Below are 17,771 nucleotides of genomic sequence, written 5' to 3' on the forward strand. Positions count from 1 at the left end.
TGGGTTGTCTGCATGGGAAACGAGTACTCTTAATCACCAAGTGTCCCTCAAACTCCTACAGTTCCTTATTGCACTCTCAGAGCAGGTGAAGAATTACCCCACACATCATTAATAAGAAGGATTAATTTAAGATTAATATGAGTTAAGAGAAACATGTGTGAGTATTTTAATTGTTGAGGGGCTAGGATCTAACCTAGGGCCTTGGGTACATCAGACAAATGCTCTACCACTGCGTTTCATGCTCAGCTCTGTGTGTGTGTGTGTGTGTGTGTGTGTGTGTGTGTGTGTGTGCATGCTTGTTTTGAGGTAGAGTCTCATCACAGAGCCCACAATAGCCTGAAATTTTCTAACTGCCATGTAGCACCACATTGAAATATGTATTAAGACTATAACATAAATGTTTTAGTATGTGTCAGGTAGAAGGATAGAACATTTTTAAATCTTTAAAATGCTATAAATTGCATCGCTCATAATGCACGAGCTCCTTGCTTTTCGTGCCCAGAAGCAGCAGAGGTAACCGTGAGAAAGGGTCTAGTGAACATCTGCCCACCACAGTAATCTGACCACCTCTGTTTAGATGGGTGGGTCTCTGATGGTTGTCAAAGGTTGACAGGAGGATGGCATATGCTGCTAGCTGAGTGGTCCAAGCCCAGCCCTCGTACCCACCTCTGTGTAGCCTGTGGTTTGGTTTCTTCCTCTGTCAGAGTCTAGTCAGTATTAATAGTCAAGACAGGAAGCTGGGAGGGTCAAGTAAGTATCGTGTCCTCAGAGAGCACCAGGGACAAGAGGAAGGGCTGCCGTAGTTGGCCGCCACTTAGAGGTTTGACACGAGCCCAGTGGGTGTCTCACACTCTGCCAGCTCAGTTAGAGGCTGTAGACTTGTCATTATGTGGATCAAGCATTCAAAAAGTAACACTGCTCATCTACTGTTCTTGGGGCCTCAAGTCAGCTCTCTGAGCCAGGAGAGGCAGCCCGACTTGAGTTCCGGGAACTTGAGTAGAAAAAAATTACACCTTCGTTCATTCTCTGACCTTGAAGGGAAGCCTAGCACTCCCTCCCACCGGTGCACAAGTGAGCAGCACATAAGCCGCAGAGATGTTATCACGTGGGGGACTGCTATGAGCAGGGGTCATGTACAAGGAGTTATGAATTCTTCCTTTCCTGTATAAAACACACATGATCCAGGCATTTTATCTGCAAGCTGCCAGCCTAGATTGGGCAGGTGTTGGAGCCATTTAACACACATCCCAGCCATAATATGTCCATTGTTACTTGCTGTTTCTACTGGCCACGTGCTCATGGTCCGTCTCTTCTCGTGGCTGTTTCCACCTCTTTCCGTGTCCCTTCTTCTTCTGTCTTTACCTGCAACTCCCAGCAAGGTGACTGAAAACCCACCTACCTCTATCTACTGCCCAGTCACAGGCTTTAGCCTTTTAATGACCAATTAACTTGGGTGGGGTCAAGGATACATAGAATTATTTGGTGTATGTGAGGATTTCCATGTTGGGCAGCAACCATACGTTGGGGGCCAGTATTTAGTATTTGAATACATAGCAGCACGAGACCAACCCCCTAGAGGCCCAGGGATTTCCCTTCATCTTCCCGCCCTTGTGGACAGCTGAATACCCTTTGAAAGTGTGGAGGTGGTGCCTGCCATTTAATCTGTGAACAGATCTTGTTGTTTACTTGTGGTAAGAAGCACACATATTTCTTTAGAATAGGTTCCTTTTAAGAACCATTTTGATATGCATCCATGTTTCAATGCTTCTGACTTATTTTATAACCCTCGTCCACTTGAGTGTGGGCGTCTGACACAGCTGGGCCTGCTGCACACATCTGCAGTCACTGCGTGGAAAAGACCGCAGCAGGAAATCAAGAATTTAAGTCCAGCCTGGGCTACACAATACGCTATCTCTGGGGGGGAAGAAAAAAGGCAGGCGTCAAGGATGCAGCCCAGAGATGCAGCCTTTGTCTCACATGCCTTAGGGACTGGGTTTGATACTAGGAGCATAAGAAAGATGTAATCAAGCCTGTTGTTCTGAGAAGAGAGTATCAGGCCTCCCCAGATTCAGAAGAACCAACAATGTATCAGAGAGTTGTGTTCAAGGGGAGGATGTGGTGCCAGCCCCAGGCCTGAGAGGCTACTCTAAAATCTGGCTTTCTGGACATATCAACTCAGGCAGTTTCTCCTTTAAGACCTACCAGCAGGGGTCTTTGGGCAAGAACTTGTAACCTTTAGCATCCAGTGGTAGACCCTCCTGGGCACACACTAACTCTCTCCTCCTCTGGTCACCAGACAGAGACCAAATAACAGGGACTTTCCTCACCCCTGCCTGCAAAGAAGAACCCACAGTCTTTGGCTGTGGCTGTAGCTTCCTTCCTTGTCAGTCACGTGGGGGCTTAGCTCTCATCCCTGGAGTCTGGGGACAGACAGCTCACTTGCTTCATGTCAAGGAGCCAGGACACAACAGCACTATGGGCTCTGGGGTCCCATTACTGAGAGCCCTCCTCGTCCTCTTAGGTAAGTGAAGGCAGGCAGAGGAAATGGGGTGGTGTTACTCTTCGCCAGCCTGGGAGCCCAGGGAGCTTAAACTGTAGATGGGACACCCACGGGCTTCCTTCTCAACTGTGACACATCCCTCGGGATAGATGGCCTTGCTGACTTGGGTGGGATTGTGAGCAGTATCCCTGTTTCAGTTCAGATGCTGCTTACAAACACGTGCAGGGCGGAGGGAGGAGAGGGCTGACGGTGTGTGTGTGTGTGTGTGTGTGTGTGTGTGTGTGTGCAGAGGACGAGCTTCAGGCTTGGCTATAGAACAGTCTGCTTCAACCCTGGCTTCATTCCTCACAAACTGGGACATGCTCCTGACACCCCGAGTTTCAGTTTCTGACCCAACAAAGTGGAAGACAGTGTTCACTTCATGGGCTTGTGAGAGAATTGAGTTAAACTTGATCCATCCGAGTGAGGATAATGGTCTAGAAGAGACAGGCTGGAGGTGCTGCCCCATTCCTGGTGATGACCATGTGCGGAGTGGAGTGGGCAGAGGAATGGCAGCAGAGTAGACCCAGAAGCATCTTTGTTTTTTTAAAATCACTTGTTTTTGACCAAGCACTTTGTTTGGGGCGTCAACTGTGGTTTCTTTGGAAGACAACAGCCATATACTTTAAGGTGCCTTTCCCAGGAAACTGAATAGAATCAAAAGGTGAGCAACCTGCCTCCTGATGGTTTCTTGTGTCTGGAGGTGTGGCCCGAATCCTGTACATAGACAAGATTTCTGCAGCAGGTCTCCATGAGCGCCTTCACCACGCAGGGGCAGCACAGACCTGGGTCTTTGGTATTGGCATGTCAAGACAGATGCCTCTCATTCACACGTGGGTGTTGCTCCCTGAGATCAACAAGGGACCAGCAAGCACTGATTAGAGGTGCTGGGGACAGCTAAACTCACTGTTGTTGACAAGCAAACGACCAGAAGCCATCAGAGTCTCTAACCTCACTTTCTGCTTGGGGCTGACCGAAATGCAGACCACCCCGCCCTGGGGAATCTGGGGGAGGGGTCAAATTTTAAAAAAAGAAGAAGAAAGTAAAATGATATAAATTAGCAATTCGTTGAAAAATTGCAGACAGTAAGCCTTAAGATGCCCATTCTGACAAACCCAAAGAGAAGTAATAGCACGTGGCGTGTTTTGGTGCTTCTGAGGTGCAAAGCACTGGCTAAAGTTTATCTTGGCTCACCACAGTTTCATGGAAAGACATCGTGGTGCTGTGCTCTCTGGGTGCCCTTTTAAGCTCTGGGGCCCAGGCATTCTGCTCTTAAATGCTTCCACATAAAGGTAGAGCGTAGGGAGGACCGTGGGACTAGTTCTAGACTCCCAGCATGCTACTCTTTGCTCTGCTTTTTTTCCCGAGTACAGAGAAATAAAGCAGTTACCTTCTCTTGCCAGTTTTCTCGTCTGTCAGTTGAGGCTAATGGTCTTACCTACTTCCTTCCCTTGGTGGTGGAGAGAATTAAACCTGCTAGGAACCGCGTTCTGACTCGTGGTGTACACTCAGGAACAGGCATCAGGGACACTTACTGATTCTACTTCACAGAGGCTACTGGGAGGGGAGAGGAAGCTGTTCACAACTTTTGACCCAGAAGTTCCATGTCAAAGAACTTACTCTAAAGAAATAATGGGGGGTAAAAGCTTCCCAAAGCGTTTCACAGGATGTTACTCAGCACAGGAGGAATTTCAATTAAGGGATAGTTCAGATCAGATGGGCCAGTGGCCATGTCTGTGGGGAATTGTCTTGGTTGTGGATTGATGTTGGGGGGCGGGGCTCAGCTAACTGTGGGTGGTGGGACCCTCGAGCAGGTGGTTGGGGTGTGACAGAAAGCTGACCCAGCACGAGGTAGAAGCTGACCAATAAGCTATTTGACAAAAAGTTGTTTTGGGCCCCGTTGTTCATCCCAGTAACAAAAAAGTAAACAAGAACATTGTCTAAGAAACATTTTGAAACTCACCTTTAAATGGATCGTGTCAATCAAAAGTAGAATGCATCTGTGCGCACATCTTAATGAAAGGGTCTAGTTTTACTTTTCTGTTTGTAATATAAACACTGCTATTGTTAGCTTTAGTCTTTCATTTCATACCCTTTGGCAGTGCTGCTTCCGTTCAGGCCCCATTTAGCAGACCTAAGAGCCGCCTGTTCTGGGCCACGTCTCTGGATCTGACTGTATTTGCTTATTATCATGCTGATTTGATACAATAGCTTGAGGATCATTGTCACTTCTCAGGACGTTGCTGTTAGGATCTTCCTGACTCTGAGTATCCCTTCCTCTCTTGCTGAAGCTTTTCCTCAAGAGCGTGGTGAAGCCCACTTCCTGAGCGCTAACACCTCAGAACCACCTCATGGGCCGCATTCACCTCTCAAACTCATGCCCATTTGGACAGGTGAGGAGAGGGAGGCATGCAACACGGAAAGGGTTTCTTGGAGGCCAGAGGTCAGGTAAGCAGCAGTGCCCAGATTGGAAATGGGGCATTTCCAGGCTTTAAAGCTGTGCGTTTAAGGCTGACAGCAAGAAGCCTCTCAGCTGAGAATGGAAAAGGTGTCACCATGAAAACACTCTCAGTGGTTTTCGGACTACTTGGTTCAAATTTCCATTTCAAACTTATAGAAAAGAGGAAAAAGTAAGGAGGATGTATATACTCACGAGGGCTGATTTTGTGAACAGTTCACCCCTTTTCTTTCTCTGTATTTCTTTCTGTGTGTCTTAATGCATAAGCAATTTGTGGCCAGATTGTATAACATCACGGGTCCTCTAGCCACTAAATACATCAGAGTGTATTTCCCAAGACAGGCTCAGCAGTGTGGACGGATCAGGAGGGACGTCACACGACATGAAAACTGCTGGGCACAGAGACCTGATCCTACATGAGATCACACCTGAAAGGCTCTGGAAGAGCCTTCGGAAAGAGCAGGGCAGTGGGCAGTGGGGTTAGGGAGGAGCTGAAGGCTCGACTCTGCGCATGTCTATGGGAGGAAGCGTTGGTGATACAACGGGGTGCCTGCACTCTGCAGGAATGTGTGGAGTATCTTAGAACAGCTGGGAGAGTGCTGAGTTCCCAGTACAGGAACATGAGAAGTGTTTGTGGGACTGAAACCACCAGTCTTTCCTGTTGACCATTGGTCGTTGTACGTGTCTGGTGAATCATTATATTGTACACGCACGCATAATGGGTCAATCGAAATGAAGAAAAAATACACTCTCTTCTGTGACTACAGTACAGTCACCAGCCTTCTGAATAATAACATTAATAAAATTCTTTCCTATCATCTGTGAATCACATTCCTATATTTCCCACAGTGGTTGTTAGTACCTTGATGTAGGGGCAGGTGCTGCCTGAGGTAATCATCTTGTTTTAGCCTTCTGTAGCCTGAGACATGCATGGTCTAGGTTACTCAGCCCAGAGACGTTTTTAAAGTACATAGCTTCCTGGCCAGCCCCACTGTGTCACAACCATCCCCATTTTGGGGTTGCCTGATACTCCCTAGCAATTATACTCAAGCCAATTTTCTACCCTAAGTATTATGGCTGACGCTGTCATCTTCGGCTTCACGGATAGAGCCACAGAGTGTGTGGGTAAGGCTGAAACACTGCTGACGTTATAATAAAACTCAAACCTAGGTCCAGACTATGGTCATCGAAACCTCTGCATACAGACCAGATGAACAATAATTTTAAGTTGTATTACAATATTGATCTAAGAATAAACTTTGGTCATATAATTCCTCAGCATTTTATCAGCAGTCCATCTCTTCTGAAAGTTCTGCTTAAGAAACATTCCCAAGGACTAGAATTCCAGCAGACATGTCAGCAATCCCTTTGTTTTAACGGCATTGGAAAGCATCTGCTGAATTCTATGTATTATTACAATCATGAGAATAAAAGGAATACAATATCACTTTAATTACGTTCCGGGGCCTAAAGCATCCTTCACTGAAGGAGCCAGAGTTATTGAAAGAGAGGCTTTTTTTTTTCCTGCCTTAATTTATAATGAAAAGATGGCAGAGGCCGAGGTAAAGAGAATTAAATTCGTTTTTATCTTCCGAAGTCAAAGTCATCACTTTCTTCCTTGGCTCTTAGTCCCTGAGATCTTTGTACGAATCTTTCCTGACAGCTTTTCCCCTGCTCCAGTTTCTTGCCAAGATAATGCTTTAGATTATGCGGTGAGGAGATGTGTGTGAGAAACAATCGGTGTGTTCATTCTCTTTTGCAGCAGATCGTCAGGAGACGCAAAGACACTATCCACCCACCATCCGCTGGGGCCTCTCAGCCAGTGGGCAGGTGGGAGGAGCCAGCTTCTCATGGAGAAGGACAGTAGGACTAGCTTCAGGGTCACTCCCTGGCTTTGTTTTTTTTTTTTTTTTGCTTTGTGATTGGTTGCTGGGTTCTACTGGAGTCATTCAGGAGTTCTTTGTATCATCCAAAAATATGAGTGCTGACTGCCGGATCTGTGGTTGAGCAATGTTTTTATTTTTTATTTTTAATAAAATATATGTTATTAAAATATTTTAATATTTTAAAGTTATTTTTAGTTTTAAATTAAATTAAATTAAAACTTTGAGACAAGGCTAGGGAGCCTGGAACTCACTACATAGACTAGGATAGCCTCAAGTTCACACAGAGATGCACTTGCCTCTGCCTTCCTAACACCGTGATCAAAAGCAGCACCATATCAGGCTTTAGTTTTTTATTGTTCATATATATATATATATACATATGAACTGCAATTTTGTTACTGTTATGAATCATAATTCATACTGTTATGAATCATAATGTTAGTATCTGATATGCGGGATATCTGGTATATGACCCCAAAGGGCTTGTTACCCACAGGTTGAGAACAACTGATTAAGAGTACTGTCAGATGAAAGTAAGTTTGCAGACAGTCTCTGTGACAGCAAAGAAGTTTCCCTCCATCTCTGGTTTTAAGAGAGGTTTTGTCATGGATGAGTATAGTATCATAGAATGTGGTCAGATGTGTTCATTGTATTGCATACATGGTTATGTGAAACATTTCTGTAGCCTGTTTGCATAGCAGATGGCACTGGCTGCCTCTGTCCTGGAAAACTCCACTTATCTGTGGTGTTTAATTTGTACATGTCACTGAATCCTTGATAATTGGCAGGGATTTTGATAGCCATACTCACGAGTTTTCGTGTGGTGGTATGCTGACTTTGTCTAGATTTAATATTTGGGTGATGTTGACTTCAAGACATGGATGGAAGTATTCCTGTCTCATTTTGGGGGAAAATGAGATAGAATTGTTGGTAATCCTTTAAATGTTTGCTCAATTTATCCTATTTTATTTTAGTATGGAGTTACGTGTTCCTCTAGGGAGGTTTACCAAATAACTTCAATCTCCTTAATTAATCTTAAAGTTATTTAGAATGCATAGTTCACGGTGAGTGAATTTGGGTGCTTTGTGAATTTTGAGTAATTGATTGGTTCTTCTAAAGTGGCAAATTTTTATATGTAGAGCATTTCATAACATTTTCTTCTTTTGTTATTATTAATTATTGTTTTTGCCAATTATGGCCCCCAACATCATCTATGGTGCCTCAGGCACAGGAGTGACAGTTATGATTTATCCCTCATGTTGGTAACTGCTAATTTTAAGTTTTCTTTGTCAATCTTGTCAGGAGTTTTCAATTGGAATGAATTTGCAAGAAACAATTCCTCCTTTCATTGATTTTCAATGTTGTTTTCTGTTTACAATTCAATTGGTTTCTGATCATAGCCCTATTACCTCATTTCTTCTGCTTGCTTTAAGAATATTTAGCTATTATCTTTAAGTTTCTTGACACGGGATCTTAGATTATGGATTAAACCTTTTATTTTCCATGAATTTAGTGATGTGATTGTTTCTCTCAGGGCAGTGTTAGCTGTTGGCCACATAATTTGGTGTGGGCTATTTTCATTCAATTAATAAATTTCTTATTTCTTTGAGAATTCCTTTCTATCCATATTTTATTAGCCTTTTCATTGGCAAATGTCCTATTGTCCTTCTTTCTTAGTTCCTACCCAATTGTCTCTATCCATCCATACATCTTCCTTCCTTCCTTCCTTCCTTCCTTCCTTCCTTCCTTCCTTCCTTCCTTCCTTTCTTCCTTCTTTCCTTCCTTCCATACAGTGTCTTAGTATGTAGCTCAGGTTGTCCTCAAACTTATGATACAAGTTGGCCTTAATCTTGAAGTCCTCCCATTTTAGCCTGAAAGCTAGAATTATAGGAATTTGCCGCCATGCCTGGCTGAGAACTGGCTTTTCTTGTGACTTCTATGCTGTGCTTCTTGGTATTCCTGGACCACCATGTGCATTTTCACTTTTCTTCATACTGTGACCTAATGCTTACACAAAGCAATTTATGAGAGAAAGGACTTATTTTGGCTTGTGATTTGCTAAGATAGTGTCTGGCATGGAAAGTAAGACATGGCAGAGTTCATGGTGGTAGGACCAGGCTGACCAAGCAGCTGATATACATACATACATACATACATACATACATACATACATACATACATACGTGCATGCATTCATGCATACATACATACACACATACATACATACATACATGCATGCATACATACATACATACATATCCCCTCCCATATGGCATGACCCATTCTTCTCCTCCTCCTGCTCCTCCTCCTTCTCCTATCTGGGCTCCCAATCCACAGAAGTGCCTCCTACTTCAGGGTGGATCTTACATCTTCTTTTAGCTTCCTCTGAAATTCACTTTCTAGTTATTACCAGCATCTTAGAGTCCCTGGGCAACCTACCTTCTCTCTACCTTTCAGGTCCTACTAACATTGGTTTTAAAATATGGTATATAGAGATTTTATATATTTTTAGTGCAAGGACCAGGAAGCATGTTCCATTTCCCCGGCTTCAGAAGAGTGTCCTTGGAAGTGGTTGATCTGGGGTAATGCTTTCCTGTAGAGGTTGATGCTACCAAATATCTGTTAGATAGCTTCCCCCAATCTCAGAGGATCCTGGAGGGGAAGAAATGCCCCCACAGGCTGAGAAGTGGCTGAGTGGCATACGCAAGCTGAACAGATCAATCAGCTTTCTCACAAGCTCTCAAACCAAACTATCTGTGCTTCTTCTAATCTCGCATCCAGACCCTCATTTATCTGTCAGAACAACTTCAACTGATCATTTTATTTTAAATTTGATTCCATTAAGTACTGGCCAGTGGTTCTCAGCAAGGAAAAATGGGTTTGCTCATGCCTATGAGTCTGCCTAGAGTCCAGCTGTGCTTATCCCAAGACTGGGTAGAACTGGGCAGAGCCAGTAGGGCCAGGGATGGCCTCTGAAGGTCCAACTGAACTCCTCATTTATGCTTTCCCATGGGAAGCAGTGTGTGGGCCAAGGGTGAGTGTGTGACTGAGCAGTAACTTCTGTGGTAGCTGAAGATCAGTCTAGTTCTAGCCCCATTGGAGCTATAATGTTGAGCAGTACGGGCACAGTGTCGCATGGCAGCAGCCAGGGACAGCTAAACAGACCTAGGAAGGGCTCTGGAGAGACTCAGGGAAGAGTTTTGAGCTGCCCTGGGGCATAGGACAACAAGGATTGCTGCCACACTGACAAGCCCTGACCACTAAGCCATGACCCCTGAGGACAAGTCAACTCTTAGTGATGATCTACTCCCCATGCTGGTGTGAGACAGTCACAGAGACATGCTGACCCATGTTCAAAGATCACACAGATGCAGGCATGTGAGCATGAACAGTTTGTGTCACTTCTTGGGATTATAGTCACCCAGGAAGGGCTCTGTTCCATGCTGCCAACTCCTGTGGACAAACATACATATGTGCACTCACATGTATACATACACAAACACACACACACACACACACACACACACACACACACACACTGCAAAGATTTTTTTCTCCTCTTGATCTTGCCAGGTGTCATAGTCAGGGTTTCTATTCCTGGACAAAACATCATGACCCAGAAGCAAGTTGGGGAGGAAAGGATTTATTCAGCTTACACTTCCACACTGCTGTTCATCACCAAAGGAGGTCAGGACTGGAACTCCATCAGGTGAGGATTCAGGAACTGATGCAGAGGCCATGGAGGGATATTACTTATTGGCTTGCTTCCCCTGGCTTACTCAGCTTGCTTTCTTATAGAACCCAAGACTACCAGCCCAGGGATGGCACCACCCACAAGGGACCCTCCCCCTTGATCACCAAACAGAGAAAAATGCCCCACAGCTAGATCTCATGGAGGCACTTCCCCAACTGAAGTCCTTTCTCTGTGATAACTCCAGCCTATGTCAAGTTGACATAAAACCAGCCAGTACACCAGGACAGTTCAATAATTAGGTGAGCACTCGGTTGTAGGGAAGGGCATGTGTGAGCTTGGGGGGCCCAGATGAAAGCAAAGGCCTGTGTTAAGACAGCATCCCTCAGTCTAGTGGCTACCCTGGAGAGAGGGAGAGAAAGAAGAATGAGGGAGAGATTGCTTTAATTTTCAGGTACCAAAAAACCAGATATCCAGAGGAGAGGCCCCTTCTCTCCAAATTATGGGGATGGAATATGATTTGGCACCAGCCAGAAGTCTAGGGGAAAGACAAGGCTTGGGTAAGAGACTGTGAGAGATTTGCCGGCAGTGAGCCCCATCTCCAGTCTTGAGAGTCTGGGGGCTTCAAGTGACTAGGACCAAGCCTGGCTTCTTCCTTCTCTGGCCATGATGGAAGTATTTATCAGGGCAAATCCTCTCATTTCAGAATGGGACAGTGGACTTCTGAGTCAAGGGGTAGGGTGAGGCAGGCACAGTGTGACTTACAGCTTAAATATTTAAATATGTGACACACCCTGGGCTCTGCAAACATCAGGAGCTGCCTATTAAAAGACAGCCAGAGGAAGATGCCTAGTGCATAGAAGGGCTTCCTCCACAGCCTCTTTTGGTAAACAGAGGCAGGTGGCTAGCTGGAGCCCTCGCCCTGCTTGCTGCTGCTGCTTCCTCTGCAATGTCATGGCCCCCTCGCGTGGGCCAGGCCAGCTGTCATCCCACAGCTCTGTTGTCTGGGCATGTGCTTCCCTCAGCAGGTCCCTCAGGACGCTAAGCGAAGCTTCCCAAGGCTGAAGAGCAGGGTATGAATATTGCATGAATAATAATAACCCCACCACTTAGCGGTTATACAGCGCTTCCCTCTTTCCTGATACTTTACCATCATTAATTAGTTATTCTGCACTGAGCCTGCCTCCCTGCTCACTTCCAAGACAACCCCACACAGGCAGCCCTGGGCTGAGCTTCACTCTAGACAGCAAGCCCGATCTGAGCTGAAGCTCCTAGACAGGGCTTACAGACATTTCTCCTTTTAGAGGCTGACTGGTCACCTTTGCCCTTGCTGGGAAGTCTGCTCTTCCTGGTCTGAGCACTCCCTGGAGAACCCTCACTTCTCTCACCAGGAAAGCAGATGTTTACTGAGTGCAAAGACAGCTGTTGCCACCTCTCACCTAGGCACACACATCCAGGGGATGCACACAGCCACATCTGGACACTGAGCGTGGCATACCAACAGACTCAGCTCAAAATCACCGATAAAGTGGGTGTGTGTGTGTGTGACAGAATGGGAAGTCCTGGTTCACAGTGCCCCCCATGTGCCTTTCTATTCCTGTGGCTTACTCTCTACTTCTCGGTCACCAGAATGCTTTCAGGCACTTACTACTGGACTTGGATAGGTAACAAACTTTTTCTAGTGAGAGTGGGCCTGGTCTGGTGGGGGCCAGAATTTCTTGAAGGGCATCGCTGCCTTGCTAGCATCCACTAGGCATCCACAGCCTTCATTATCTGTCTCCCCTCGGCTCGCAGTCACTTCCTTGTCAGATGCAGCTTGATACTTGTCTTTACTTCCTGGTAAGAAGGAACCCAGATCCCCAGCCAGAACTACCCATTTTCATGCTTGGGGCTCCCCTTCAGACACGAGGCAGCTCCCACCTCCAGCCCCTCCATTAGGCTGAGAAAGTATCGATTGCTTTGGCTTCTGGAAGCTGAGTGTTTGGATCCCAGTGTGTGAATCTTTAAGAATTAATTAGCAAAGATTGCTCAGGAAAACAACATGAGTTTGGATGCCGTCGGGTCACCCACTCTCATCCTTCCCTCTTAATTAAGGTGCTATTTCTGGAAAGCGGAGGCACTTGCTCATGGCCCATGGCCTCCCTGGCCTCTTCATGGGTCTGATGGTCTTCTATGACTTCCTGTTTCTCACTCCTGTCCAGGGCAGCTGTGTCCTAACTGGATGAAACGTGGATAAGACCATGCCCTCCAGCCCCAAGGACTACTTTGGGCATATTGACAATAAGGACCATCAAGGTGACCTATGTGACTGTCCCCATACTTGTTTGAGGACACTCAAGACACCCTCTGTCAATGCTACCCTGTTGAGCTACCTCTTTAGTTCTTGTACTCACAGCCCCTTCTCGGTCCCTCCTGGACCTTGTACCTGCCTCCTGCTCTGTCCCCCTCACCCCTCCCATTCCTCCCTACACTGCCTCTCATTAGTCAACCTGTCTCTAAGCAAGTTGTAAACTTGTAGAAGTTTCCCAACACCCCAGGCAGAGTTGAGTATCCCCTTGGTCATCTTTACTGGCCAATCACTGTAAACTGAATGTATGGACAGGAAGTTCCAGGATATGGCAATACCCACTCAGTGCCCATCTCCCTGGGTGTCAAGTCCAAGGGCTTGGCTAGGTGTATGAATTAAAAGAGGCTATGTGTCCTTAAGGATTCCATGGGTAATGCTCCCTGAGCAGTGGTAGGCAGCCATTGTGCCCTTGCTGTCTGGAGTCCATTTGCCCTTTCTCTTCTTGGCTGTGGTTTCTTCTTGTTCTGACCTCTTCAGCTCTATCTCCATCTAAGTTCTCTCAGAGAAAGCCTGGGGCATGAAGAGCCATGAGAGGATGTAGGGATATCCTGTTTACTGAAAACTTGACTGCTAAGGTCAGGCTGTGATGAGAGAGAAAGAGGGCAACCTAGGAAAAGCTGTTTCTGGTGGTTTGGGGGCTTATGGTAGGGCACCTGAGGTTTCTGCAAGTCACAGAAGGTTCTAGACCTCAGTGGAAGCCACCCAGACAGCGGGAGTAAAAAGACCACAAAACCAAGGCCAGATAGTCTGTCCTCAGTGTTCTACTGGTACAAAGGCTGAGGCATACCACATAACGGTAGATGTGTGTCATTATTGGGGTCAGTTCAAACAGCCCCACGTCGGGGTGGGGGGAGCTAAAAGACAGGGTTGCTGTCCCTGGTTTTCTTAGATGCCCACCTACTCATGAACATCCAAGAAGGGAAGGGGCTGCCACACCCATACCACCCAAACATGCAGATCTTAAAAACAGAGCAGCCTTGACTTCAAGGTCAATGAGAGAGGAAGCTGTGCCTCTGGTGAGTGCTTCTTACATACCAGAGTCTTATGTCCCCCGTTTTCCCAGGAAAAGTGCTGGACTTAGGATCAAACAAGGGTGTGAAGCCCGGTTGCACTGTCCCTTTGATTTTGCATGTTCAGGGTCCTTTTTGTGACTCTTTCAACTGCTGCATTGTTCTAACTGTGTACTAGCACAGGCGCCTGAGGACCCACAGTCCACTGCAGAAGACTGGGGTGTTCTCAGTAACCTTTCCAGGGCTCAGAATCACATGTGCGATGCTATCACTCATTTGTTTCTGTGGTTGAACCCTACTTGGCCTTTTACACACTTGATTTTATCGCTTCAAGGCTTTGAGCTACTTCTAAGTTCACACTGAGTAGCTTTGGACTGATTGCTCAGTCATCTCAAGCCTCTGCCTTCTACTGTGGCTCTCCATTTACAGGATAGGAATCCAAGTGGCAAGGGCTCTCGGGTATCATCCTGACCCTGGGGGAAAGAGCTCTCCTCCTATTATTTGTACCTCTGTGCCATAGACCAAGACACAAGGGGAGGGGGCACTCTGGGGAGGCTTCAGAAGTGATCCTGGACCAACAGAGACAATAGGAATCTTCCAGGAGTCTGGAGGTGGCTTTTACACTAATTCTTAGAGGTATGATCCCATCCATTGGGGTGGGATATCATGGATTTCTGTTTACACACTCTCACTAGGGTTCTCTGCAGCTATCCTAAATAGTTTCTCATTCCATCCTGTGTTCTCCATTCCCACCTCACTCCACTACCTGATATTCTATGATGCTGTGTCGGGACTATGCCCTAAGTCAGTCATCAGTATGGCTCTCAAGGCTATCCTGGAGCCAGCACTCCCCAACAAGAACCACCCGAAGTGGTTCCCCAGAGGAACATCAAGATGGACCAAGTGGCAAACGTTTACTCCAGTCCCCTTGGTCACTCTTCAGCAGTTCATGATCTCCTCTGGGTACTTCGAGGTACCCTGCATCAGGTCCTTTGTTGGTGTGTGCACTCTTTAACAACAGAATGGATGCTGCTCCTGACATTTGAAGCCTGTTTCCTTTAGCTGGGAATGTCGGAATTCACGAGATCTAAAGTTAGGACCTACCACCCACCTCCCAATGTTTAAGCACCAAGATGAATGTGGGCAAGCATCGGTTGACAAACACTTAGGGCGGCCACCCTTATTTTTAGTTCAGATACTTATAGAATGACACATGCCGGCTAGCCTACAACTGGGAATCACACACCCTGATTCTGACCAAATAAGGTGGCAGGGAATGTTAGCCCCCAGTGAGAGTGGACCCAACAGGTGGACGGCACAAAGAGGCCTGGATGCCAGGGATGGGCTTTTAGCGGGTCAGATTCCAACAGAGATGGGCAAGTCCAAACTGTGTCTGGGGCTCCCTCTTCTTGGCTCTCCCGAGGCAGCCCTGCCCTCTTCTGCTGGAGGGGAGGCTGAGCGGCCTGATAGACCCTTACTCTTATCTCCTCCCCCTTTTCAATTGTCTCCTCCCCCTTTTCAGTTGTCTCCTCCCCCTTTTCAGTTCTGGAGAACTTGGGTCTTCATGCATGCTAAGAAAATACTCTACCTCTAGTTACCCACACTTCTAGGTCAAGAGCCACCAACTCTTACAGGATTGGAAGCCACCGGCAGAGCAGGCCACAGGCTGGAGAGGCACAGAGAGAGGCTGTCGTGTTTATGCCCTCAACAAATTTATCTGAAGATGCTTTATAAAGGTCAAAGCATCAGGCCCAAATGGAGAGTGGAGAGACGGCTGAGTGCCTTGATATAAGTTCTGAAAGAGAGATCCTGTGTGCAGGATGCTACCTACCTATTCACGCTTGAAGGCTATGTGGGCCCTTCTCCGGGAAAGGGTCAATGTCTCAGCAAGTTTGTCTAGAAGGCAGCAGGTGAGGTTACGCTCTACCTCTGTCCCCAGCTCCTCAGGGATAGTGATGAGGCACAATACACGTCTGTATGCAGGCATGCGCGCGTGTGTGTGTGTGTGTGTGTGTGTGTGTGTGTGCGTGTGCGCGTGCGCGCGCATGCCTGCATGCTTGCAGTTAGCCAGGATCATGGGGTTAGAGGTAGCAGGTCACATTTGCCTCAAGGACAGCAACCATATCCATCCAGGTCCAGACTGTATGGGGGTCTTAAGAGCCTGTGTTCCAGTACTTTGCCCTGCCCCAGCATTGCAAGAACTCTTGCAAAGCATGTGGTCAGAAGCTCCTGCTGGGTTTAGTCACACTTCCTCCTGGGGTCTCACACATCCCAATGCAGAGCAAGGCATCCTGCAGTTCCCTTGCCAGACAAGCCCTGTTAGGACATCCATGCTCTAGCTACTTTGCAGAGTTGGGGCATTTGCTGAGGCTCTACAGCCCAAGAGGGACTCCCTCAGCTTGTGACCCTAGCAGGAGGCAGGTCGCCTGCTGGATGGATCCTTACCCAGGGGCTCATTAGAGGCAGAGTTAGACCTCCCAGGGAGATAGTGAGAGCAGAGGAGCCAGGGCAGATAGGGAGGATTTTTCTCCCTGAGGAGGGGAAAGGCTGCCGCCGAGTGGCCAGAGGGCTGGCTAGCAGGAATTATTGCTACAGTGCACAGCTCCATCCACTGACTTGGTTTGTCTCCCTATGATAATTCCCTCAGTGGGAAGGGAGGAAATCCCCTAAACTGGAAAATTCAGAGATTAGGGGAATGCCTCAAGGCTTAGAAGGGATCTGAGCACAGTACAGAGAGGGTGGTATCTAAGGGACCTGCAAAGGGCTGAGCTGACCACAGGCAGAGATCCCAGCCTTGGGACCCAGCAGAAGGATCCCAGTGTTCAGGAAAACATGAACCTGGGTAGTGTTCTTGACTAGGATGGGGTCAGGGAGGCCTGGGCAGCTCTCGGGGCTCTGATGTTAAAGCTTCCTTCCATCCTCTCTTCCCCCTCCCCAGTGGTCAGAAGCAGTGCACATTCCAAAGCCTGCATTTGCTTGGGCTTGCCCAGTTCTTAGAAAGAGATTCAGGCCTAGTCTCCTGAACTACCAATCTGAAACCTGTCATGGAGTCAGCCTGTCTCAGGCCTTTGTGTAGCACTAGCTGAACACAGTGTACGGAGTGTCTCTGAGGGTGGTCAGTGGGCACAGGTAAGTGGAAAAGCTCTTTGCTGGTTGGGCAGGCAGAGCCTCTGTCCCTTTCACCCCTAGGAGCTCAGGGCTTAGAAGGCAGCCTCCTGGGAGCTCAAGGGAAGGCCCAGGCACCTGATCTCTCCCATGAGAGACTCATTGAGGTGAATGAGAGGAGGCTGAGATCCAGTTGATCATTGGCCTGAGTGGTGTGGATTTATGTCCCACTGTTGCTATTTTAATTCTCTGGAGCTTCAACTAACTGCAGTCTATCATGATCTGAAAAGCTTACTAGGGAAGTTCCTGAAGTATACACTTCATACATTCTAAATAACCTTATATAGTATATCGTCATAATATTTCTACTTTATTATTGTCTATTGTTGCTAATATTTGTGTGTGTGCTAGGTGCATACATGTAAGAGAGAAGGTGTATATAGGGTTTGGAACTTTGTGGTTTCCGGTGTTTGTGGGGAGTCTTGGGCCGCACTTCCCACGGGTATGGTACATGGCTTCTGGGTTCCCAGCCCTGGCACCTTCTACTTGGCTCAATCTTTAGACACATTATTAAGCTCTCAGTATCTCTCTTTTCTCATTCATCAAATGGTGATGATCACAGGGCCCATGTTGCACAGTGAATGTTAGATTAAATATATGACCATCTGGACTGTACACAGCATCTGTTTCAGAATAAGTGACTAAGGGTTGCCAACATTCTCCAAGGTCCACAGT

At 46.9% G+C, this 17,771-nt stretch overlaps 1 protein-coding gene across 2 annotated transcripts in view; it reads left to right on the forward strand.

Moving 5' to 3' along the window:
• Positions 1–2,395: 2,395 nt before the first annotated feature.
• Positions 2,396–17,771, forward strand: part of Tmem273 (transmembrane protein 273) — a 29,030-nt gene continuing 13,654 nt past the window's right edge. The window contains exons 1-2 of one of the 2 annotated variants that reach the window (XM_052190147.1): positions 2,396–2,521; positions 4,831–4,932. In XM_052190147.1, coding sequence (XP_052046107.1) covers positions 2,476–2,521; positions 4,831–4,932 — 148 coding nt within the window. In that variant the 5' untranslated portion in view covers positions 2,396–2,475. The remainder of the gene's footprint in view (positions 2,522–4,830; positions 4,933–17,771) is intronic. The other variant, XM_052190148.1, reaches the window with a different exon arrangement.

This window comes from Apodemus sylvaticus, chromosome 8, assembly GCF_947179515.1.
Source record: "Apodemus sylvaticus chromosome 8, mApoSyl1.1, whole genome shotgun sequence".
NCBI lineage: Eukaryota > Metazoa > Chordata > Mammalia > Rodentia > Muridae > Apodemus > Apodemus sylvaticus.